At 35.1% G+C, this 25,208-nt stretch overlaps 1 protein-coding gene across 1 annotated transcript in view; it reads left to right on the forward strand.

Annotated features, from left to right (window-relative positions):
- Positions 1-1,276: 1,276 nt before the first annotated feature.
- LOC148654656 (uncharacterized) overlaps positions 1,277-25,208 on the forward strand; it is a 113,043-nt gene continuing 89,111 nt past the window's right edge. The window contains exons 1-6 of the mRNA XM_088647225.1: positions 1,277-1,445; positions 2,227-2,385; positions 3,336-3,505; positions 7,942-8,052; positions 10,580-10,739; positions 11,101-11,207. Coding sequence (XP_088503351.1) covers positions 1,430-1,445; positions 2,227-2,385; positions 3,336-3,505; positions 7,942-8,052; positions 10,580-10,739; positions 11,101-11,207 — 723 coding nt within the window. The 5' untranslated portion in view covers positions 1,277-1,429. The remainder of the gene's footprint in view (positions 1,446-2,226; positions 2,386-3,335; positions 3,506-7,941; positions 8,053-10,579; positions 10,740-11,100; positions 11,208-25,208) is intronic.

Raw genomic sequence — 25,208 nt, forward strand, 5'->3', positions numbered from 1 at the left:
TGTAACCCCGGCGTCCTGGCCAAATTTCCAATTGGCCCTTACCAATCATGGCCTCCTAATAATCCCCCTCTATGAATTGGCTACATTACTCTGCTCTCCTCCCCACTGATAGCTGATGTGTGGTGAGCGTTCTGGCGCACTATGGCTGCCGTCGCATCATCCAGGTGGATGCTGCACATTGGTGGTGGTGGAGGGGAGTCCCCATTACCTGTAAAGCGCTTTGAGTGGAGTGTCCAGAAAAGCGCTATATAAGTGTAAGCAATTATTATTATTATTATTATTATTATTATTATTATACCTTAGAAAAATAACAGTGCTAGAACTGAGAGTGCTTATGTCTGTAACTGTATATTGTTGTGCAGTAGAGGGAATCCAACTACAGTAGATCAACACCTGCTCTGCATTCTTATTAAATGCCCAATCCTGGAAAAAGAAAATAGTTTTACTACTAAACTGAAGGGAATGTTTTTTCCTATAACAAGTAAGTACATCAAAACAAAAAAAAAATACTTTGTCTGATGTATGTCTCGAGAAGGAAACTAATATTTCTAAAAATAAAATAGACCCCTTTTCTGAAGGTCTCTTCAGATTTCAATTGGCTGATATGTTACTGTATTTCGAGGAGAATACCAAAACAACTGCAATCTAGTTTGTAAAAAATGGCAGCTGCTAACATAGCAAGATCATCATTGTTAGAGTTAGGTAGCCTTATGATGGCCAAGGCTCTAAAATGCTGAGCTAGTCTAGCTTGACAATTCACTTCTGAGCTTATGATATTATATTTGGGTGTCTTTACCTCAAGTCGTTACAAAGAAAGACTTGAGTTTAGTATAAGTGTCCACTGTCTGCCCACTTCGTGGCTCTCCTTTGCCTGCATTGAATTGAGGGTGATTAGAATGCTCAGTGACTGCACAATATTTCTAAATAATATCTTTACTGCTACGGTTATGCATAACAATGTCTAAGTTGACTTTTTTATTTTTGGACAAAAAAATCAGTATTGTATAACATTGTAAGTCATTTTAGGTTTGGCAGGTTTTTTTCCCTATTGTCAATGCTGCATTAATGAAATTGAAAATTATTTTCAATTGAAATATTTTAAACTTCTAACACCTGTCCATGCTATTTCCCAGCAAAATAGCTTGTGAAACAAGACTCTACAAATGTACTTTCCAGCCTCGGATAAGGACACAGAAAGTATGACTATAGGTCATTATAGGAATTAGAATAATTCTGCCTTTCTGGAGAACAAAAACACAGGTCATGTTTATGGACAGTGCATGAAAAATGTTGTAAGCTGTTTTGCACCAAGCAGTCTGCAGAAAAGAAGTTGCTATGGAGACAACAAACAAAATGGTGCTGTGCTTAGGAAAACACAGGAATCTTGCATTAGGAGGGAAACAAAAGTTGAGATGATATCACTTCTTTAATGGGAGGGGACATTGGTAAGTATGCAATGTGATACAGTATGTTTGAAAGGAAGTATCGTTATATATAAAAGAACCTTTGATATTTACAACAGTGTAACTAGGTAACAACATGACTTTTGCTGCAGATGGTAAATCCCCAAGGCATGGAGATATTCAGCTACACAGCTTGATACTTTTTTAAGTTGAATGTAAGTAAATGTAATAATATTTACGGTACAGACCAGCACCTTCTGAAGGTGGAAGATAGTTAACCTACTGTTAAAAAGCTTACATCTGTACTGATGTAATTTGAAAATCCTGTTAGAATAAATTATAGGATATGTTGTACTGAGCTTGAGGTCTTTCATTTATTTTTATTTTTTTTAGAATATATACTCTGTTTTTTTCTGAAAATATGAATAAATGAGTATTGCATATCCATCTGTTGCTTTTGGTGTAAATTTTCAGGTAAAAATAAACGTCAAAATATCTTCAAAATGCCTGTCATGAATCTTTCAAGTTTCATACTTTATGCTGGTTCTCTAGATTAATGCATCTGCATATTTGTAAATCCTTCAAAGTTACAACCTGGACTGCAGGATTTTGCACTAATAAAACAGGATATAAACATCCAGGAAAACTGTTATCTAATTATTAATATTACATCTTTTCCTATCTGTAGATTTTTAAGGGCGTATAATGATGTTAAATTATGCCTTTTCTGTTTTTTTCCCCCCACTTTTTCAAACTCTTGCACCCTTGTAATAAATGTACCTTAAAATAAATTACCCATAAAACTGAATTTGTGTTTTTCCAGATAATTCTGTTAGCAAAAAAAACGCTCAGATGGCTTTCCTATCTAAAATAAATGGATTTACTTCATGGGCTAATATACGTCTGATGGAATCTGGCCACCATGTCAACAATGTGGTTAAAGATCTCTTCACTGACACAAATTTGAAAGCTCTTTTAGAAAGTAAGTTCTTGTATTCTTCATAAAAGCATTAAAAACAACTTTTTTATTGCTTCGATTGAAATGTTTTAGATTAACAGGATTGTACTGCAGTTTGTGTGCTTGTTTCCTTCATATATGATTAGTCATCTATTTAAGATTAAATACTATTGTAACGTTTTAATTAACAATAAGTGATTTACGTCAAAGGTAAAATGTGTTATCTCACTAATGTATAATGTTTAAACTACTATAATGCATAGTATAAACGATATGGATATATTGTACTACATTGTGCAAGTACTACGAAATATAGCACTGAATTTATAATATACATTTTGGGGTTTTTGTCATTTTAACACTTTATTTCATAACCTAAGAAAGTTAAATGCTCAATGAAAACATGATCTCCATGGTTATGATCAGGTATTTCTCACATGACTATTCTTGGCAGGATAATTGATAATATCAAAATGCATGCACAGGGAAATAATCGATAATGAATAAAATTATCTTCAGTTGATTCATTTTCAGTTCATGGTCACTGAAAAGAGAATGCATTACACTGTGGCTAGGTGGCAGTGCACAGTAATCTATGTTCATGTAACATTTGTCAGTAGTTTGTCACATTCCCACTTTATCTGTTATTTTTGACATTTGCTTTAGTCTTATAGTATAATTAATTGTGTACATACGTGATATATATATAAAGGAAATATACAGTATATAAAACTTACATAATTCAGTGATTCTGTGTTCAATATTTTATTGCCACAGATGGCCTTTTTATTTTTATTTTTTTGTATTTCTAAGGTTTATAGTATAATCAAGTTTGTTCTGTTGTATAACGTAAAACCAAACTTACAGGATGACATTAAAAAGAAAATAAAAGGAAATCCACTTTACATATTTATAAAGAAATGATTAAAAGAGTATTGTGTCACTAAATAGAACTAACTGCCTATGTTCTATAGGTTATACTGGGAAAACAGTAAGAAGGATGCAAAGCATGGATGGACTCACCCAACAGCAGGTCATTACCAGAGTGGAGTGGTTTGTGGATGAGCTCAAGAAGGCAGGAGTCGTCCCTGAACATGACATCATCAACTGCTATGCAATAGCTACCACAAAAAAACCCAAACATGTATGTACAGAAAATAAACCAGAGGTAGTCACCACTATATCTGGGATCTGGGGCCTTAATGTAGCACTTAATGTGTTCACTCTCAGTTTGCATGAGAAACTGTATGTTCGATATGAATAACTGATTTTACTAATGATTTTAGTCTAATTATAATGCCTTTGGGGAAATTGCAATAGGGAATTAACAGGAATCAACTTTAATGACAATAATATGCATTAAAAAATATTTAGGTAATTTTAAAATTCATGACATTCTAGAGAGAAGGGCATGTAGTCACTTCTGATGTCTTATACCTGGTGCCAGTGGGACACCGGTGGGACTGAGGCACAGCTTAAATCGTTGTTGAAGTAGGGGGCTGCTTCAGCATGTGTTGGCTGCAAACGAACACATAGAGGTTTATTCCATGCTGAAAAGAAAAGAGACAACGTTTCAGCCTTCTACACCTGAAGAAGACTCCACAGCCTAAACATTGCATCTCTTTCCTTTACCTGTTGCTTTAAGATGTTTCTCTCTAGGACACTTCCAGAACCCCTCAAATATTGTTTCCCATATGCTACGCTCCCTCTCTCTAGGTAATGAAAAACATTGCTCTACTGAACAAAGAAGTTTGGTAACTCTCCCCTCTAGAAGTGTTCTTCTCATCCACAAAAGAAATGTTGGCCACCCACAGCAACAAAAACAAAGTTCCCACCCCTATTATGCGTATTTACACCCGAGTGGAAAAAATGCATATTTTTATTTTTCCATGACCTTAGGAGTATGTGTGCGCTCCACAACACAAGCACAAATTACTTGCTAGTGAAGGTGATGAAACAGAACAAAGTTTCTCCAGTCCTGCTGTATAAAGAGTTTTTTATCCTTAGCTTGATCAGAGAATAGTGGCAATGAGACTTGCTTGGCTGAGCCCAGCCTGAGTTTTCAGTCAAGGTTGTTGTGTTGAGAAGATCAATCCCAAGTGATCTGCCCTTCTATAACCACAAATTGTAAAAAAACAAGTTTGTGCTCTCTATGGTTACTCAGTTAAAAATAGATATTCGATGCAGCTGAGACTGGCGCTAGTGGCAAGTGACTGCGCGGTATATTCTGTTTTAGTTCAATCAGATGCTGGGACCCCTGGTTGCTCTCAACAAATGCTGCATTACACACCAGCACGGATGAGAGATTCATTCATAGAAAAAGCAAAACTAACAGCACCAAAACAAATATTGGCATATAAATTATGCTAGGATTTTAACTGTTTTAGAATATCACTATTAATTCCAATATTAATCCTTCTAATCTTTATCATCACCATTGGAAAGCAAATGACGCTGAGTGTCTGTTGCAGGAATTTAGTGTTTTTTATCTATCCAATTAAGCATAGATTTCTGTAGATATCTAGAAAATATCCCTGGGCGCTGTAGTTAAATCCCAGGGACATCTTGCTCAAAAACAAGATGATCCAAAACTCTTCAAAGGCAGCAAAAATAAACACATGCAATATTGTTCATAAATCTGTTTAGCTGAGGAATTACATCATATTGCAAAACATACAGAGGGACTATTGTACTAGATTACAAAAATTTAAATTAAAAAGAAAACATTTGTTTTAATTTCACTAGCTTCCCCCTCATAATCAGTGTTTTTCTAATCTTGAAATACAAACTCTAAATGTTTGAGAATGCTTGTATGTTACATTTAAATCTTAAATGAGATAATATTATTATAATAATTTTCTTCCAAAAAATCTATGCTGTTAAACAATGTTTTGATAGAGCTGGTTGAGACTTCAAATCATAACATGCCAAAAATAAATGAAGCTATTTTATTTACAAAGCTGAAAATTAAGGCTACAATTTACAGGTAATTCTTTAATTCATTTATTTTTGTACTGTAGGATGAAGAGCATTTCATTTGTTCAATGAAGTACTGTATTTGTAAGTTTGTATCTGATTACATATGACAATATTTTAGGCAATGATATACTGTATAAAGGAGATTGGAGAAATGGATTACTCCTAAAATAACTTTATAAAATCTAAACAGAGGAGATTAATCAATGTTGTCATGTGGTCACATCTGATTACTTTTTTATACATTGAATTCTATTTCATTATGTATGATATCCTCTTTATGTGCTGCTGCCAATGTAACAGAAATGAGAAAGTTCATTAAATCACTCAAACCAAAAACTATAAAATTCTTGAAAAACAGAAAAATAATGACTTGTTGGAGAATCAGCTTTGAAAATGTACAGTAGCTACTGTGGTTAAAGCTATAAACTACTTCCCCTAAAATGTAGCTCTGTTTAGGAACTACTGCTGATAAAGTAACCATTTACATAAGAGCTCAAGAAAGGATGGAAATTAGGACAGGCCAGTTGGTCTATCTAGCACATTCGGTGGCTAATAACTAATTGATCTGAAAATCTAATGTGAACTCATGCAGAAGACAGGCTATTGACTTTGATAACATGGCTGGGGAGCAAGTCTCATGTTTTCACATATCTTTGAAGTTAAGTCTCAATGTACTGCACCGTATATACAATTAAATTCCAATCAAGACGAAGTAGTATCAAGTTCCGGTTTGGTTCGAAAGTTTGAAATTTCAAGAAAGCAAATTTTGAAGGAATGAGACAAAGGAAAAGTAAAATTAAATTGGTGGAGAAAGGATGGAAACAGTTTAAAACAACTGTGTTTGAAGTACAGAAAAAAGATTTATCACAAGAGTGAGTAGAGCTGAAACTTTAAAAATAATATCCTTAATGGTTTAACAAATTGATTAGGAGAAATATAAAAGAAAATACTTTAATAAATAAAATTATTTAACACCAACAGGGTCCAGTTAAAGAAAAAGAGAGTACAGTGAATTGCATTGGTAAAACATATTAGAAAGGTCCAGATTATATTAACAGTAAAGGATGAAGTGATATGTACCATATCCTAAAAAATCAGGGGGAACTTCTAGACAATGAAAAGGAAATGGCTAATGTGCTAAATGAGACTAAGTGGGGAAGAAATTAACATCTAGTCTTAGGCAGTGTTTGTACAAGTTTTGTATTGGTACAGAAGAGGCAGAAGTATTTTGGTAGTAGTACCACTCCATCCATTCATTCATTTTCTGACCACTTTATCAAATACAGGATTGTGGGGGAGCTGGAGCCTATCCCAGCAAGCATTGGGCACAGGACAGGATACCATAGATGAGAAAAGTCAGTCCATCACAGGGCATGCACAGATGCAAACATGCACACACTCACACAGGGACGAATTTTTCCAGAAATCAATTAACCTACCAGTATGTCTTTGGACTGTGGGTGGAAACTGGAGCACCCAGAAGAAACCCACAGAAACATGGGGAAAACATACAAATGAAAACTCCACACAGATACCACGCTACGAACTAAACCAAGGTTCCCAGCGCTGCAAGGCAACAATGCTAATCACTGTGTCAATGGCTCCCTTGATTATAGGCCAATAAATCTTAATTTTATTGTATGCTTTTATTGTATTTATACAGTAGAAACAATATTTAGATGTAAATTCTAGTCAGCATTGATTAATAAAGTGTAGTTCTTGCTTAACTAATGAAAGTACAGTACAACTACTGTATAGCATGTGTGTAGTGGACTTAACTATACAGCACAAATTTACATATTTACGTTGCTTAAGTACTGAGAAATCAGTCCATATAAAAAGTTTGTGAGCTTCCGATTTGTATAACAATTTTTTTTTGCTTCTGTGTATGAATTAAAGTAAACTGCTGGATTATGTTGCCAGCAGCCATATCACCCTGCAACTCACAACTGGCAGTAAACCAGCTAAGCAGGTGTGAGCCTGGTCAGTACTATTGGAAAACAATTAAGAATTAAGGTTGCTGGTGGAAGAGGTATTAGTGGGTCCAGCATACGTCGCTCACCCTGTGGTCTGTGTGGGTCTTAATGCCCCAGTATAGTGATGGGACACCATACTGTAAAAAGGTGCCATCCTTGAGACGTAAAACCAAGGTCCTGACTCTCTGTGGACATAATCCCGGGGTGTTTCTTGAAAACAGTAGTGGTGTAACCCCAGCGTCCTGGCCAAATTTCCCATCGGCCTTTACCAATTATGGCCTCCTAATAATCCCCATCTATGAATTGGCTTCATCACTCTGTTCTCCTCCCCACTGATAGCTGGTGTGTGGTGAGTGTCCTGGTGCACTATGACTGCCGTCACATCATCCAGGTGGGGCTGCACATTGGTGGTGGTGGATGGGTGTCCCCATTACCTGTAGAGCACTTTGAGTGGAGCATTCAGTAAGCGCTACAGTATAAAAGTGTAATTATTATTATTCTGTGCAAGTGCTAAAGTGGTGTCTGAAACTAGAAAAATGTTTAAATGAAAAGCTAGAATGGTCTTGTTTCATTGGAAATTACACTATAGTCTATGCTTTGAGGGTGTTCTTGATTTGTTTCCTAGGTGTTTGACTTACTGTGGAAGTTGATCACACATGACATCTGGTTCATCTGGGAGTATTCTCGCCAGCCACTGCTTGCTGATGACAAACTGCTGTGTGCAGTTCCCTTCAAGGTAAAATGTAAATCTACAGACACAATATTAAATTCCCTTTTTTCATATTAACTAGAATAAGCCTAATCATTTGCACATTATAAATGTACATTTCAGATCAGTCCCTCTCTACCCTTCCGAGATTTATATTCAAGTGGAAAGTGTGATGACCTTAAATGGCAAGAAATATTTTAGGTCAGTCTGCCTAAACAATTTAGGATTCAAAAATCAAATAATTCCCATTATCTGTATATGTGTCTGTGAAAAAGGCCTTGTAGTATTTTCAGACCAAATTCCTGAAATTAAAAAGGGCTGTTAAGTTCTGTCACATTGTTTCTACTAATTTTAATTATGTATTAACAGGGTATATGAATACCTAAAACTGACATTTTTTTTTGTCTTTTTCAAAAGTAGTTTTTATAGATAACATTTATGACAGGATGAGGAACGTGACCCTTAATCCCAAAACCATGTTTTCCTGCAAACAATTCAAAGGTGCATATAGGGTATATTGAACACGGAACATGTGGACCGAGTACTCATCCCAAAGCTATAAAGGTTAAGATACACTTTACTTAGTATGACCCTGTTAGGGATAACATTCAAACATTTTGGTTTACAAATTGTGATTTGAATACAGTTAAACACAAGGCAATAGAAGCCACTACTACAAGCACTGAGTTATCCTTAGGGATACTGTGAGCCAACCCCTTGGCTGATGAGAGGGGTGGATAGGTGTGAGTCATTTAATAAACAGATAGAATTTTTATAGTACATCCTGTGTTTATCAGTTTGCTCAATACAGTATATCAGTTGCTTCTTCAGTGACTTATTGCTGGTTTAGCAGTTGACTAGAAGTGATTGACATAACTAGAGTTTTGGTATACAGTAGTTGTATTTTTTTAACAACAAAAAGATACTGTATTTTCTAAAGTCGTAGTATACAGTAGGTTTGCCAGACATGTTTATGTAGGTGCAATTTGTGAATTAATAAATGAAAACAAGATAATTACATTAAAAACATTTTTTAAAAATTGGGTCTGGCTTAAGCATAGGCATCATTGGACTTTGATAAGCCTTTTTTGATTTGTCTTCATACTTGCTGTTGAAATGTTTAATAATTAATACTGCATTCAGTATTCTAATATTTCTTATTCATATGTAGGAATATGAACATTTCTTATTCATACGTAATGTAAAAATGTCATTAGTTTTTGCAGTCCTTCAGGTGTTAAATATTTAAATAAGAACACATGATAAGCCCTCTTGAAAATATTTATATATGGTACCTGTATATTAAAAACATGTTTGTTAATGTGTTTTACGTTTTCTGATTAAAGTGAAAGCTTCATGCATAGATATCATTAATACCATAGTTCTCCATGACTAGGCAGACCTAATTTAACAATCACAATCACCTTACTTTAAATACAACAGTCCACCATAAGGCACAATAACATTTTTTAAAATAATAAATACTTTCCTCTACAGACATCCAGAACACATGCAGAGGTTTTGAAATTAAACTGAAGTTTTCAACTCAGAGGCCTCCAGGCTTAAAACCAACTACAAGGTTAAGGTTATAGGTGTATGTCTAAGGAAACAACATTTCAATGTCTGGTGTGCTGTGATAAAGTTAGTTCTACCAGAGAATTCCCTGCCTTCACTCACCTCCGCGTAGCACCTGAGGTTGGTTTATACTATAGTAATTGTAAAAGCACAGGAAGAATACAAGCATTATTTACTATAAACCTATATTTAGTTCTGTTTTTTCTACTGTTTTTGTATACATGATGTTTCTATTTTTTGTTACCCTTGTGTAAATGTTTAACTACTCTTTACTTTAAACTTGTGTGATTATATATATGTCAGAAGATGCTCATCCACAAAGCATATTACATTGATTAAGTGTGACTGTTATTTCTGTTCCTCTGATGCTTATGCTGTCATTGATGCAGTATGTCTCAGACATCAGGATAACTGAATTTTGGTTTTTAGTTTAACATTTTTAAGAATAAGATTTCCTCTTTCCTTTTGTGCGGGTCTAAGCTTGTGCATGGTGTGGAGGAGGCTACAATGTCTATCTGAATATTAAAGGCTTTCTCTATATTTAGAAAGAAAGCTGGGGTGTACATAAAGTACAGTATTTAGAAAGTGTCACTGAATAATGAACTTTTCATTTACTTTTTGGAGAAGGGGAACGGGAATTGAAAATATGAAGTTTTTAACAATTGGTTTGTATTCTTTTTATACCACTCAAAACATTTTTCATTGCAGTAATGTATTCATGCAGATGTTAGTTTGCTAGAGACCTTGGAAGGACAAAGAGAAACTCCTATCCCCATTCTGACAGGACTTATTGACCGATTCCTGGAAATTTGTCTTCATGAATAAATGATCAGTGTTTAAAACAAAGACTGAGTACTATAAATGTTTAACACCCTGAGTAAATATTTGTACATGTTTCCAGTTCCATATTTGTTTCCTTATGTTTTTATATTTGTATTTTATCTTGTCATCTACATTTTGAATTCTAACTTTCTAACAGTGGACTCCAGAGGCACCAGCTACTGGAATAAAGCCAGATTCTTCACTTGGTGTGGCACAGCCAATCCATGGAGAGCCAGACATTTCTAAGTCCCTTGAAGAGTCTGGCTTCTTGCACCGTTATGATCCAGCTCAGCAGGTGGAAATAGAACCTTCTCCAGGTAATTTTACGGCAGCTTTGAACCCACCTCTTTCAGCAATCTAGCTCATGATAACATTTTAGACTCCAAGAGTGGATTCTCTGATGTATGTAATGAAGTGTAGTGGCTCAGAAACAGTTGCATATGTCTTTTAAAGTTTGCATAATGAAGCAGGTGTACCCTGCTTACAATTATATCAGATATCAGCAATTTTTAAATATATATATTCTACACTTATTTTGACAAGTTAAAAAACAATGCTAAACTAGCTGAATTCCTTCATCTCATTTATAATATTTATTATGTTATGCAGAACAAAACACCTTTATGTAGAGCTGAGAAAATAAACAAAACATTTTAATTTAAACTTTGTCTCTTCTAGGCCAAGATCTACCAGAAACGTACAACAGCAAGTTACTTTTACGAAGCTGGAAATCTTATCCCTCACCAGATCAGTGCATTCTGGATATGGTAAACACACATTTGCAGGTAATCCAGAGTCTGTTGTTCGTGAAACATTTGTATATATTCTAATCGTTCTTTCTCTAAGAACATGCTGGATGTTATGAGGGTTGTTTCTATGCATTTTTTTTTGCGATTTTAAAGGATTAATATTAATACTAGTCTTTTAATATGCCACATTATACCTGTAATGTACTGTATTACTTCAATAATAATAGTGCGTAACCTGTTTTCATCTAATCATATGCAAAATAATATTTTCTTTAATTGCTTTTTTAGCTTATTATTCTACTATTTTGTAGAATATATTGTAATATTTCCCATGCATTTGTCATAGTAATACTTCAGTCAAGCAATATGCCCCATTTTTGTTTTTTTTTAAATTGCATTACATAAGCTTTCAAAATTAATTCATCCTTATAAAAAAGATAGAAAAACATAATTTTAAAAACAGACAAAGAAACGTGGATTTGTAAATTAGTGATAAAGAGTCCAAAATAGTCAATAAATTGCTATTGTCTCTTTTTTACATCTTATAAACTGATTCCCTCTGTTATGTGTGTGACAAATTGCTTTATGCACAATAGCCACATCTATATCACTCTCATGAGCCATCTACAGTGTCCCAATAGAATTAATCACCAACCTTTTTTTTAGATGTTTTGTTGTGTAATGAGATGTAGTATCTAGCACCGTAATGTCTGTGATGAAAACAAATTAAGGGACGAAGGAATATACCTTCTGTTCTGCTGCTTTCAACTGCTGGAGGCAGGTGTAAAAATAGCAGGATGCTGAAAGACTCAGTAAGTTGGCAGGACATAAAATCCTTCACTATGTGCTGCAGGCTTGATTCCAGGCCAAGTCTGGATCATGTGGATCTAACCCTGCGACTCATCTATCCAAACAAAGATAACGAAGTACAATTACATTCGCTTTATAAGCTATATGAACATGAAAAGGGGTTGACCACAAAACATGCTGAATATGCACTATATTAAACACCTTGTTATGCAATCATTTAAATCAGAAAATATCCTTTACATTCCTTACCCCAGCAATATACTGTAAATTTAAGTATAGTTAGCAGAGATATTAGCCTCAGAAATCATCTTGTATAATCTTGCTGCTAATTACCATTAAAATCTCTAAAACAGAATACTCAGTACATCAAAAACAATTGAAGCAATACTGTCCAAAGGAAGGGGAGGAGCTTAAGATCTTTTGTTAAGTTTAGTAAATACTGATATATGGTATACTTTATTTATACAAGGCCAATTTTCTATAGTACATCAAAAAAGTAAGGCTAATTTTCAGTTTAGATGTAGTCATTCAGTGGATTCATGTGAAAGTGAGAAACTTCACCATATAGAGTATCTTTCTTTATCTCAGCAGAGAGCAAGATATTTTGCTACTCAAGTCATGCATACTGTACTTACCAAAGCTTTAGGACGTGTGCAAATGTGTACCTCTACAATGAGGTGCAAATCACTTTCTCTTGTGAAAAGCTTTACAAACTCATCTTCACAAGAAATAACAACCAATCAGAAATGTTTTATATCTATTCAAAAGTTTATTGTAGGAATAAAGAGTTTTGGCATAACGTCAGTTTTGGTTAGCCTCAGACAAGCAGGACCCCAAACACCAATGCAGAATTTAGAAAATAAAACACCAGGACCTAGCCTAAGGCTTTTGCTAGGCTGTTAGGTACTTAAAAAATACTTTTGAGGATATCAGTATTGGGTTTGATGCATGTGTGGTATACCTCTAAAAAACATTGTGTAAATTGATTAGATAATTAGGAATGTATTGTGACTGCCCCTATTTGCAATGAATAGCCACAAAAGTGTTCAGAGTAAAATCCAGATGGTGTTATAATGTCCTGGAATTGAAAGTGAATTCAGTTACGATCTGGAGGTAATTCATACGGAGGTTCACAAGGACTGATGTAGGGAGTAAAAGTTGTATGTAACAAATATTTTAAAAATAGTTGGCATAGTTGAGGTGTCCCACAAAGGACAATAGACCTATTTTAGTACAACAGCTGACAAGTAGGTGGAGAGATACAAATGAAGCTTGTTGCAAGACAAGGAGGCAGGAAACTCTTCAAAGCTGAGAAGGATTCCCAGGAGAAATCTAAGCTTGTAGAGGCCCCAACAGTCTTTTCCTTAGCAAGATCAAGTTTTGGAAAAACAGAGATCAGGGTGGGCAAGGCACCGGCAGGGGGTGATTTAGGAAAATCTATTGTAGGGAAATCATCAAGGAGATAAAGAAGAAAGGAAAGCTTCTAATTATTCGGCAGAATCCAGCAACGGGCTCAGATGAGATGTTGAAAATGTTTGGGCTGCTGGTTAAGTGAACTGAAATGTAAAATTTACCCTGCCACTATATACTGAAGATATGCTAAAGATTTGATTAAAGGCACATGGTTTTGAAGTTGCTTAAGATGTTGGCTTTGGAAAGCCAGGCACCTGATCCTGCTGTCTTAATGAGGGAAATGGTGTGATCAATGTTAGCAAAGGTAGCAAAATACAAGTTGGGACACAGGCAGTTAATGCTCTTAGAGGAACATTCTGAGAGGTATCAGCCATGAGTAAGAAGCTGGGATTGGAAGTATCTGAACGAAGAATTTTACAGATGACTGGAAAGGTAGGGACATTGAATAAACCAGCAGAAAAAACGAACAGGAGACAATCTACTAAATAGTGAGTAAAGATTGGATCAAGATGGCAGGGTAATTCAGCAGCAAGTTCAGGACTTAGTTGAACACTAAGTAAACAAAGCTCTGTCTCATCTGACGGACGGATGATATTGTGAACATGTTCCTTTGTGCTGTCTGAGAACTGGGCACATAGAGGACCTGTACTGTACATAGAGAAGGAATGATTGAGGGCATATGTAAAGTGAAAGGCTCCATAATATGAAAGCAAACCAGGCACAATCTGTTTTCTACAGACCTAATACTGAAGAACTTTCTCTCATATGATACATGATGAGCAAATGGCTGTTCTCTTCTTCTTCCCATAGTCATGTGTGTTTCAATGGACTTTGTTCTATGGGTGACATACTGACTGGTCCAGATGTTTAGATGCATGCACTCTAATAAAACCTAATTGTGAAATACAGTATAAGACTTGTATGCTCAGTCTGGGATAACAGTCATTATGTATAATCACCACTAATAATATAGGTTTTACTACACTGTTACTTAACAAAGTATGGTAAAAGTATTGTTACAGGTTTTATTTTTCAGGTTTTTATAGTTAGGTTTATAGTTATAGGTTTTTCATTTTTATTAATTTGCTTCTTCAAATTATTTAATTTATTTATTTTTATTACAAGTGAGTGGTTACCAAAACCTTCTTGCTGATGAATGGCACAATTTTACAGTTTAGTATTGTGATATCAGGGTTTTGAATTACTTACCAATTAGAATGAGAAGGATTCAACTGGACAGAATAACAAGCAGTACTGTAGCTAACTCCACTTGGATGTGCAAATACAGTATAACATTTATTAATATAATACCAAATCATGAATAGCAAGCCAATAATAGCAAGCTGATAGTTCACTCAGGAATTAAAAAGATGTTAATTACATCAGGACTAATATACACATAGATCATAGCATGTATTGTACTGTAGGTAGTTGGAGCGACAGCCCAACCCAGGCAGTGTCTGGTGCCTTCCACTTCTTAATGTTATGTTTCACCAGATAAAATATTAAGGTTTTTATGTTGAAAGGTTTTTATATCCTTCTGCTGATCTGGCTTTATATAGTTGTTTAAAAAGCTCAGAATCTTGGTTGTATTCACTATCTGATTGAAGAAACTTATAGAGATGGGTGTATTTATTGTCAAATCACGTGAATTGCTATTATTGTACATGCAGTAAATAAAGGCTACTAAACTAATTGTTTGGGTCAAGAAGGAGATTTTTTGCTTCTACGTTAATTTAGGTTTGCACATTAAAGGGTTTGAATACATATGGAATCACATCTTTTCCATTTTATTACATATTCATGATCTATTTATGTTTTTTATATTATTTATATTAATATTTTATAATAGTATGTTTGAATGTTTGGAGTAGCTTGTGTATAACACATTAATTTGTACTTCAAGGTGACATGACTGCAAGCCTTATATCAATAAAACATGAAAAATGTGCAATAGTCTGAATATTTTTACAAGACAGTGTGGCATCTACAGTTTCTTTCACTGCGCTACTATGAATTAAATAAAATAGAATTCATAAGATAGATCTATAATCTAATCTTGCAACAAAACCTCAAAGGGGTGTAGATTTTATTTTCTGTATGTGATTTTTACAGTGAAACTTTCACATAAGATTAATGTTGTATTTTATTATAAGGATCTCAGAGGCTTTCAAAATACTATTTTCGGTGTTATTAGATTACATAGTGTGTTTTGGCTTTCTAAACATCAGTCTGTGTACAGCTAATGCACAATGTAGAGAGCCATTCTGGTCTACTTCCTACTTTAATTGATTGTTAACATGATTGCCCATAAAGATGTAGTCATGTGATAATTTTTTAGAATAAAATTCAGTATTTATTGAAATTAAGTAATAAAACTTTAAAAACAAAAAGATCATATGCAATCATGTCTCAGAAAAAAAGTATACTAGGCAGCACTCAATTCTTTCACCCTGCAAATCAAAAACCAATGTCAGAACATAAGTATATTGTATTGTCTGATAGCAGATGCCATCTTTCAGAGCATGAGTAAAACTAATTAATGCCTTATATGGTCTTTATGTAGCCATGAACCATTATGCCTATAGTTTCATTTAACTGGTGAATTTCATGTTATATGAAACACATTATACCCACAAAAGATGAGCTGTAAAGCAGCACTAATCCCTGTTACATCATGCTGACCAAGACTTTATTTTCATTTAAGAAATATATGAAAATACTATTGTAGTGTGTACCTTAAACTTGGAGAGTGACAAAGTCAGGGTTATGTGGATGAACTCTGCCAGCAATCCCTGAGTGGGTATGTCCCTTCCTCTGTTGGTTACATTTTCTTTTTCATGATAGAGCATATTAGACTACTGTAGATCCTGAGGTTTAAAAAAGCTTTTTTTAATAAAAGTTTATATAGTTTTTAAACCATATAAGGGTGCATTATATAAAAAATCTAGAAGAATCACAAGTAAATTACATTTACTGTCAAAATATTTGGACTTATTTAATATATCAGAAAAAGGATAGCTAATTCTGTCATACATTTGGACAGATCTGGATATATACCCACAATATTGATGGTGATATAAGGATAAATGTGAATCTTTGATGACATTCAAGTATAGTTTACATTACAATAAAATATCAGTTATTGTTTCTGCTATACTGTGTCCATAGTTGTCACTAGCTAGCCCATGACAAGGTGGTGACAAAAACATGAGCAATCTCTTTCAGAAACAAAATGTCCTGGACTAAAGTCCACATTCTCTACAAGAAACAATGACACAGATCCAGAACAACATTAATACAGCTGGTACAGAAGCTGAATGCAGATATACAGTACAGTAGGTTGGATTTAGAAGACAAACTGCTGTCCTTGTTAGTAATCCAAAGCAATGTAAAGAATAACTTGTCTGAATAGAGGAAAATAGATGACTTGGATAGTCAGTGAATAAGGGCGAATTAATGTGTGATTTGCTTAATTAAAGGCATGGAAAGGATACATGCAGTAGTATGACATTCACTATTGAAGTTCTAAGAAATTTTTAAACATACCAAGAGATTAAATTAAGAATTTGAAAGAATACCTTGAAACCTGATGTCTGAAAGGGCTTGGAGTGTGAAACCTTCCAATGGAAATCCACCAAGTCACCTAATTATCTTGAAATTATACGGAGACAAATTGTGAAAAAATAAGGCATATTGAGCCAGTGTAATTAACTTTATTTTACTTCCTTTATGTGAGCTGGGTCAGCTACAATGAAACCTACAAATTGATCTACATATGACAAGTGAAGAAATAAAAAGTGAAAAAATATGTGGCAGTCCAGTCTTTGAGGGGACTATCTAACAATTGTCCAGCCACTAGAGGCTGTTAAAATGGTGTTATTTATAGATGCCCTAGGTTATTAATTAGATGATTGGTAAGGGGGTTAGAATCACATTCTCAAAGGGGTGTAATTATTGTAATGTTTGATATACAAAGGACCCACAGTGTTTGGTGGTTAATGCATTTGGCTTGCAGTCTAGAGAAGCTGTTGGAAATGTATGGTTTGTTGTTACATACAGTACTCCTGCACTGAAGATTAATATGGTCTGTCACAGGATGGTACAGTTCTTGACTTTTGTTTAAAGAGCCATATTACTGTATCCTGCTACTTTTTTGCAATCTGCACTCCCTACTTTTAGGTGAAAATCACTGCTCATTGATAATCATTTATGTTACTAAATATAAATATACATATTTTTGTTGCACTTTTTGGTGTTTTTCTCTTTCACATGATTGAGAGAGAAGTTCATTATTAGACTAGAAATGGTTTATGGCATTAATAATACTGTAATTGTACAGTGCCTTGCGAAAGTATTCGGCCCCCTTGAACTTTTCAACCTTTTGCCACATTTCAGGCTTCAAACATAAAGATATAAATTTTTTATTTTATGTGAAGAATCACCAACAAGTGGGACACAATTGTGAAGTGGAACGAAATCTATTGGATTTTTGAAACTTTTTTAACTAATAAAAAAATGAAAAGTGGGGCGTGCAAAATTATTCGGCCCCTTTACTTTCAGTGCAGCAAACTCACTCCAGAAGTTCAGCGAGGATCTCTGAATGATCCAGTGTTGTCCTAAATGACTGATGGTGATAAATAGAATCCACCTGTGTGTAATCAAGTCTCTGTATAAATGCACCTGCTCTGTGATAGTCTCAAGGTTCTGTTGAAAGCGCAGAGAGCATCATGAAGACCAAGGAACACACCAGGCAGGTCCGTAATACTGTTGTGGAGAAGTTTAAAGCCGGATTTGGATACAAAAAGATTTCCCAAGCTTCAAACATCCCAAGGAGCACTGTGCAAGCGATCATCTTGAAATGGAAGGAGTATCAGACCACTGCAAATCTACCAAGACCTGGCCGTCCCTCTAAACTTTCAGCTCAGACAAGGAGAAGACTGATCAGAGATGCAGCCAAGAGGCCAAGAGCCATGATCACTCTGGATGAACTGCAAAGAACTACAGCTGAGGTGGGAGAGTCTGTCCATAGGACAACAATCAGTCTTACACTGCACAAATCTGGCCTTTATGGAAGGGTGGCAAGAAGAAAGCCATTTCTCAAAGATATCCATAAAAAGTCTCGTCTAAAGTTTGCCACAAGCCACCTGGGAGACACCCCAAACATGTGGAAGAAGGTGCTCTGGTCAGATGAAACCAAAATCGAACTTTTTGGCCACAATGCAAAACGATATGTTTGGCGTAAAAGCAACACAGCTCATCACCCTCAACACACCATCCCCACTGTCAAACATGGTGGTGGCAGCATCATGGTTTGGGCCTGCTTTTCTTCAGCAGGGACAGGGAAGATGGTTAAAATTGAGGGGAAGATGGATGCAGCCAAATACAGGACCATTCTGGATGAAAACCTGTTGGAGTCTGCAAAAGACCTGAAACTGGGACAGAGATTTATCTTCCAACAAGACAATGATCCCAAACATACAGCAAAATCTACAAAGGAATGGTTCACAAATAAACGTATCCAGGTGTTTGAATGGCCAAGTCAAAGTCCAGACCTGAATCCAGAATCTGTGGAAAGAGCTGAAAACTGCTGTTCACAAACGCTCTCCATCCAACCTCACTGAGCTCGAGCTGTTTTGCAAGGAAGAATGGGCAAGAATTTCAGTCTCTCGATGTGCAAAACTGATAGAGACATACCCCAAGCGACTTGCAGGTGTAATCGCAGCAAAAGGTGGCTCTACAAAGTATTAACGCAAGGGGGCCGAATAATTTTGCACGCCCCACTTTTCATTTTTTTATTAGTTAAAAAAGTTTCAAAAATCCAATAGATTTCGTTCCACTTCACAATTGTGTCCCACTTGTTGGTGATTCTTCACATAAAATAAAAAATTGATATCTTTATGTTTGAAGCCTGAAATGTGGCAAAAGGTTGAAAAGTTCAAGGGGGCCGAATACTTTCGCAAGGCACTGTATATTATTTATTTTCTCATCCATTATCGAACATAACCAGCTTTCTGATTACAGGTGGCTGGATTAAGCATTTACAGTATACAGTACTTTACCTGCTTCTTAAACTGGCCATAACCGAATTCCCTTCCATGGTCTTCTGGGCAATATTATATAGAATACTTGTATTGCCTTTCATAATAGCTGGAATGGCAGAAGACCAAAATTTTGCATAACCTAGAAAACAGTAAAAAGAGTTTGTTTTTAATTGGCTGTATCTCATTACCGAAGGGTATACAGAAGAACAAGTACTGCACTGCTCACAAGTACTCTCCATTTATTTTAATATCTATTAATATAAAAATAAAAACACTATGATAAGGAGCTTCTGTATAGCAAACACTGTGTCTAGTTTTTTTTTCTGTTGCTGTTGTTCTTGTTTTTTTAATTGTACAACTGCTTATATCATTCATTAGTAGTTAAAAATAGAGCTGTTACATCCTGAATTTACCTGACCTGTAAAATTAACATGAATGTTGTATCATATATATAACATTACTTTATTAACCCTTTACAATTTCTTGCATTAGGAATTATCTTTTCGCATACCCCAGCTTGTTCTCCAGGAGCCCAACTGAGTAGGATTCCTCTGCCGGCTGCGGGATCATATGGCTGATACTTCACACTAGCCTTCCTTTGAATCCATGTGCACAAAGTCGGGATGCCTGTCAATACGACCAACACCCTTTCAATCAGGCAGTCAAATAAGTTCTTAATCAGCTCATTAGCCTGGCTATTAAGACACCTTTCTCCACTGATCAGTGCTCTGACATTGAGATACTGAAGCGACTAATCCACTTTCTCTAATTGATACCTACAGTAGATGCCTGTTTCTTCTACTGTGTTAGAGTACTGACACTGCCTTCATCCCTGCTACTAACACTAGCTTTCTGAAGTGCTTCCTTTATTTATCTCTGGCTGGTTTTTCCTATTTTTTTCCTGAAGTGCTTCTGTTCCAGTTTTTTCCGCTGTTGCTTACCAGGGAGCTTTTTTCTCCGCTGGACTTTAGCTCTTTTTCAGACAGCCTTCGCCCAGCTTTCTTAGTTCTCCAATCACTGTCTTTTTCCTGTCTGCCTGTATCATTTCTCTCCCTTCACAATACACAGCCAATCTCTTTCCAAGCTACTCTGGAAATGCAACTAAGAGCTTTTAAGAGATTGTGATGCTGTTCAGTCTTTGCTCAAATAGGGCTTGTCCCTCAAATATAAAACTTTCAAAGGATCTAACAGGTATTTTATGTAAGAACCTAAAATATATGATGTTTGAAGATCAATTATAAATAACATGATTTTAAGTTTTATTGGTAACTCTTGGTTACACATAATGTTCTATAGAGGAAGAGATGAGAATCTGATTTATTCATATCACTCTCCAGTTGCAGTTTATTTCTCTCACTGTATCTGGAACATTAAACATTCCAGCTGGGAAGTAAATAACTCTAATAAAAAATGTAATTAAATCTAGTGTTTGCAGAACATGCTGCAACAGAAAAAAAAATTATATAGAGAGTAGATATGGTGTTGGTTTGCTTATTTACTGTTAAGGGATGCATATAAAGTCATTTGTAAATTGTGGTTTGTATCCTATTGAAATTGCTCAAAGAAAGTAAAAATACACACGCTTACTAACACCCAGATGTATTATCCAATGAGAAAAGGCTTTAAAAATTCCTACAATTTTAATGAAACATCTAAATAATTTTAATTCAAATTGTGAGGTTGGGGTGCTGTTTATAAACGTGAAATAACTCTCTATGACTGATGTGGATAATTTATTTTATTCACAAAGAAACCTTTCTAAATTATGAGAAAATGACAAACACTTGAATATAAAATATTTTATATAGAGGTGGTTAAGGCAATCCATACATTGCCAAGACACCTGAAGAAGATGGATCATAAAGTGTTTCACAAATTATTGGTATATAAAATATATATAGGCACGAAAGAAAGGGGAATGCATTCTTCAATAATTATTTTATTAATACTAAATAAAAGCTCTTTGGATGAAAGTTAAAAGTCTATTCCATTATTACGTTTATTTATATACATATAGTAGTAAGATATTAATAAAAAGGTTGGGCTCATTGCTATTAAATTTAATATGCAGAGATTAAACTAGATTTACCAAAACATGGGCAAAAAGCACGTAATACGAGAAAATTAATGCAAATCATAGGTAATTCTCAGGGGTTCCTGTTTCCCATGCCTGCAGTTTCTCTACATAAAAATCAATTAACCAAATTGTATCTGCATATGACTTTTAGAGCATTAGAGAAGTATTGACTAGGCTCAAAGTATATATTATAGCATTATTTTATAAACAGCAAAAGTCAGGATTTGCTCAACTGGTCAAGTGTTGAACTCCTGATTGCAGGAGGGACCTTTATAGGGAAACTCACTATCCCAGCTAGTCTCAGTATTTTTCCCAAGCATGCATTAGTATTCTTAATAAGATCCAACTGAAACCATATACGAATATGGCATCCTAACTGGTTGTTAAAATAAGCCTATTTAGACCACAGATAGAGGGAATTTCTTCTGACAAACATGTCCAGTAAATTTCAGAAAAGAAAAGATCCAAGGATTTTACTTATTGGAGCCATTCCACTACTTTTTATTTGGGAAAGTTTGTTATTCAGTAAATTTTTGAAAGAAGGTCTCAGAGTATTGAGGAAATCTCGTAAAATTAAAAAGGTGAAGTTACCATTGGATAGGAACAAAGGATGTTTAAACCTCCTAGATATTTAGAAATATAATATGCCACAGAAAGTAAGGTACTCCTTAAGGATCATGCAAACTATGGCCGAACCCGACTTAGTGGTGGTGATGAGTGGGTTATATAGAAGGAGGTTTTGGACATAGATAAGTATGGTTTGTCTACCCTTGAATGCTGGGAATCTATAAATAACCTAGTTATACAATTCTCATTTACTATTACTTACAGTAGAGCTGTAAAATATTGTCTTCAATATAAAATATGAACCAGCATATTCAGATCTGAGCAAAACAAAATTAATCAGTTGTTGAAATTATGTGATTGTTTTAATTTCGATAATCTTGAATTTGTATGATTTTTTCATGTCAAAGGATCCAAATGTGAATCACAATATTGGGAATCTACATAATCTACCACTGAAGTGCAGCATCAACCTGGATAAAATCCATACTATACTGTACCAGCAGCTACACTACAGAGTACCTCATGTGGAGAAGTAAGAAATTAATTAACTGAATGGTGTCTATTTTGTTTTCCACATCACTTCAGGTACATGTGATACCACTCAGTGAAACTACCAAACTTTTACAAAAAGTACAATGCTGAATTCATCACATTTTGCCATAACCAGTTTTATCCAATACTGGGTTGTGGGGCAGCTAGAGTCTGTCCTGGCAAGCAACAGGCGCAAGTTAGGATGGATTTATAGGATGTGCATCCATTGCAGGCCACATAAAGACACAAACTTGCACAGTCACACAAGGACTACATTTCCCAGAAGCCAATTAACCTAAAGTGTGTATTTGGCCTGTGAGAGGAAACAGGAGCTCCCGTCAAAAACTCATTTGAACATGGGAAGAACATATACTGTAACCTTCATGCATCTAACAGGATGGTTCGATTTCCAGGGATCCAGCTCTGCAGTGGCCAATATGCCACCCATTTTATTATTACTTTGTTTTGAATACAGTGGACCAAGCAGTCTGAACACTACGCCTTGACTCACAAAAGTTAAGTGCACTGACAATGACTGAAAAAGTCCGTTACTAATTGGGAGAATGAGGTAAACAGAAGATACAGTAGGAAGGAACAAAAGAGGGAATGAACAGAGGGCTTGAGAACAGGATGTGCTTGACTGGGTTCTTGAGACATGATAAAGGTCAATGGAAAACAGCTGTTAGAATGAATAGTCTGTTTCAAAATGAATAGCTTTTGTGATGAAAGAAAGGTGTAAATACTGTAAGCATCTTCATCTACTTCAGAATTTTGAGAATTGTTGGTGCATACATATGATTGCATATCGACTGAGGGTTTTCCTTTTGAGGTACAAAAGTACTTTTCTTTTCTGGAATGCAAATTTGGTTATTTTCATTCATTTCACTCCTGCAGAAAATCATAAATCTTTTAAATAATTTCCATTAATCTATAGCCCAGTATGTTCCAAACCAGGTGTTTTGAAATTTCTTCCAATGTCACTGTTAACAGTTTGTGGGAAACCCTCCTTGGCAACTCCAGTGGAAATTGCAGCTGGTTCCAGTAGAAAATGGCAAATTGTTTCTAGTGTTCTGGATATTTATTTATTAATAGAAACTGGTCTAAATTGCTCATTGGTTAACTTCAAAATGACTTTTTGAAATGGAAGGCACTGGTCACCAGCAGATAGATGCTTAAACACTACTGGATTTCCCGTTAGGAAAACACCTCTCTCAATTCTGTGTTCTCTCTGCCACTGAGTAGCCTTATTTCAAATGCAGCATTCTTATGTCATTTCATATAATTATATCAACATAAATATCCCAATGTTTTTTTCCTGAGGCATTTAGAACAGCTGCATTGCATATGCAGTCAAATGTTTTCTTGAATTTTGAGTCCTCAACATAACGGCATTTTAAAACTGCCGCACATTTTCAAAAACTGATCCAAATATTTGGTGTTTCATGGTGGATCAGTTACAATATCTCACTGTGATATACCCAGTTTAATCAAAGTAATCCATACCACATACTGTACACATAAACAAAAAGGCTACACTCTTCCTTGAGTTACTAACTCGACTTCTGAAGTGTCCCTTGCTGTAAGTAGCCAAGCATCTAAACTGCTAACCAGCTTCTAAACTCAAGTCTTTCTCTTGAGTTTCTCTGTTTCTTCTGCCAGTGCTGCCATGCAGCACAGTGGATCTTCCCTCTGTTCACAGACAGCAGATGCAAACGTTGTGCCTTAGCTTCCTGTTTTTTTTAAATCATCACCAACCTCATTGCCTTCTACCAAATGATAAAGTGACTGAGGGTGGCAGGATATTCACCACTCCATTCTAGGCCTACTGAACTCTTACACTACTTTTTTATCTAAGAATACAGTTTCAATCCCAAGATTATCTCTTTTGGTCAAACCTGTTAAAACAATATAATTCCAAATATTCGTCACCCATCTTTGCTGGATGGAAGTGTTTAGTAATTAATTGATCTGAGGATCTTATTCAGCTATTTCTTAAAAGAAGGCAATATATTATCAACAAAGTATGGCTAAGTTTCTAGTTCTATGCTTCCACAATCCTTTGTGGTTCATTTGCCATCTTCTTCTGTCCTCCTTAAATTATGCCTTGTTATCCTTAATGTGTTTGATTTAATGTTACATTTTGTCTTGAAGGACATGTAGTAATTCATTTAATCTGTAAGTTGAATATATTTTTTCATCTTTAATGGCTTTGGTTGTGTGGACATACATCATCAGAATTCATTGTATTCAATTTGTGAATTCAGATCTTAGTTTTTCTTGTTTTCATCATTAGGATTTCTTCCTGTATGAAGTGTTACATTTCCCTGTGATGCAGGCATTTCTCTTTAATAGGTTAATAATGCTTAATATTATATTATTTTTGCAATGATACAGAGGCTAATTGACAGGGACACTCCAAATTTCAAATGAACTGATCAGCTCTTCACTTGGTCTGACCAAGCGATTCATAAAGAGCTTATCAATGATATACAGTACATGAAATATTTTTATGGAAATTTGTGTACATGTGGTTAGCGACAAAAAAATAAATTAAAAATCAAATTTGTGATGTTTCACAAATTCAAATCTGGCGTG

This window comes from Lepisosteus platostomus, chromosome 9 (assembly GCF_059453375.1).
Source record: "Lepisosteus platostomus isolate fLepPlt1 chromosome 9, fLepPlt1.hap1, whole genome shotgun sequence".
Taxonomy (NCBI): domain Eukaryota; kingdom Metazoa; phylum Chordata; class Actinopteri; order Semionotiformes; family Lepisosteidae; genus Lepisosteus; species Lepisosteus platostomus.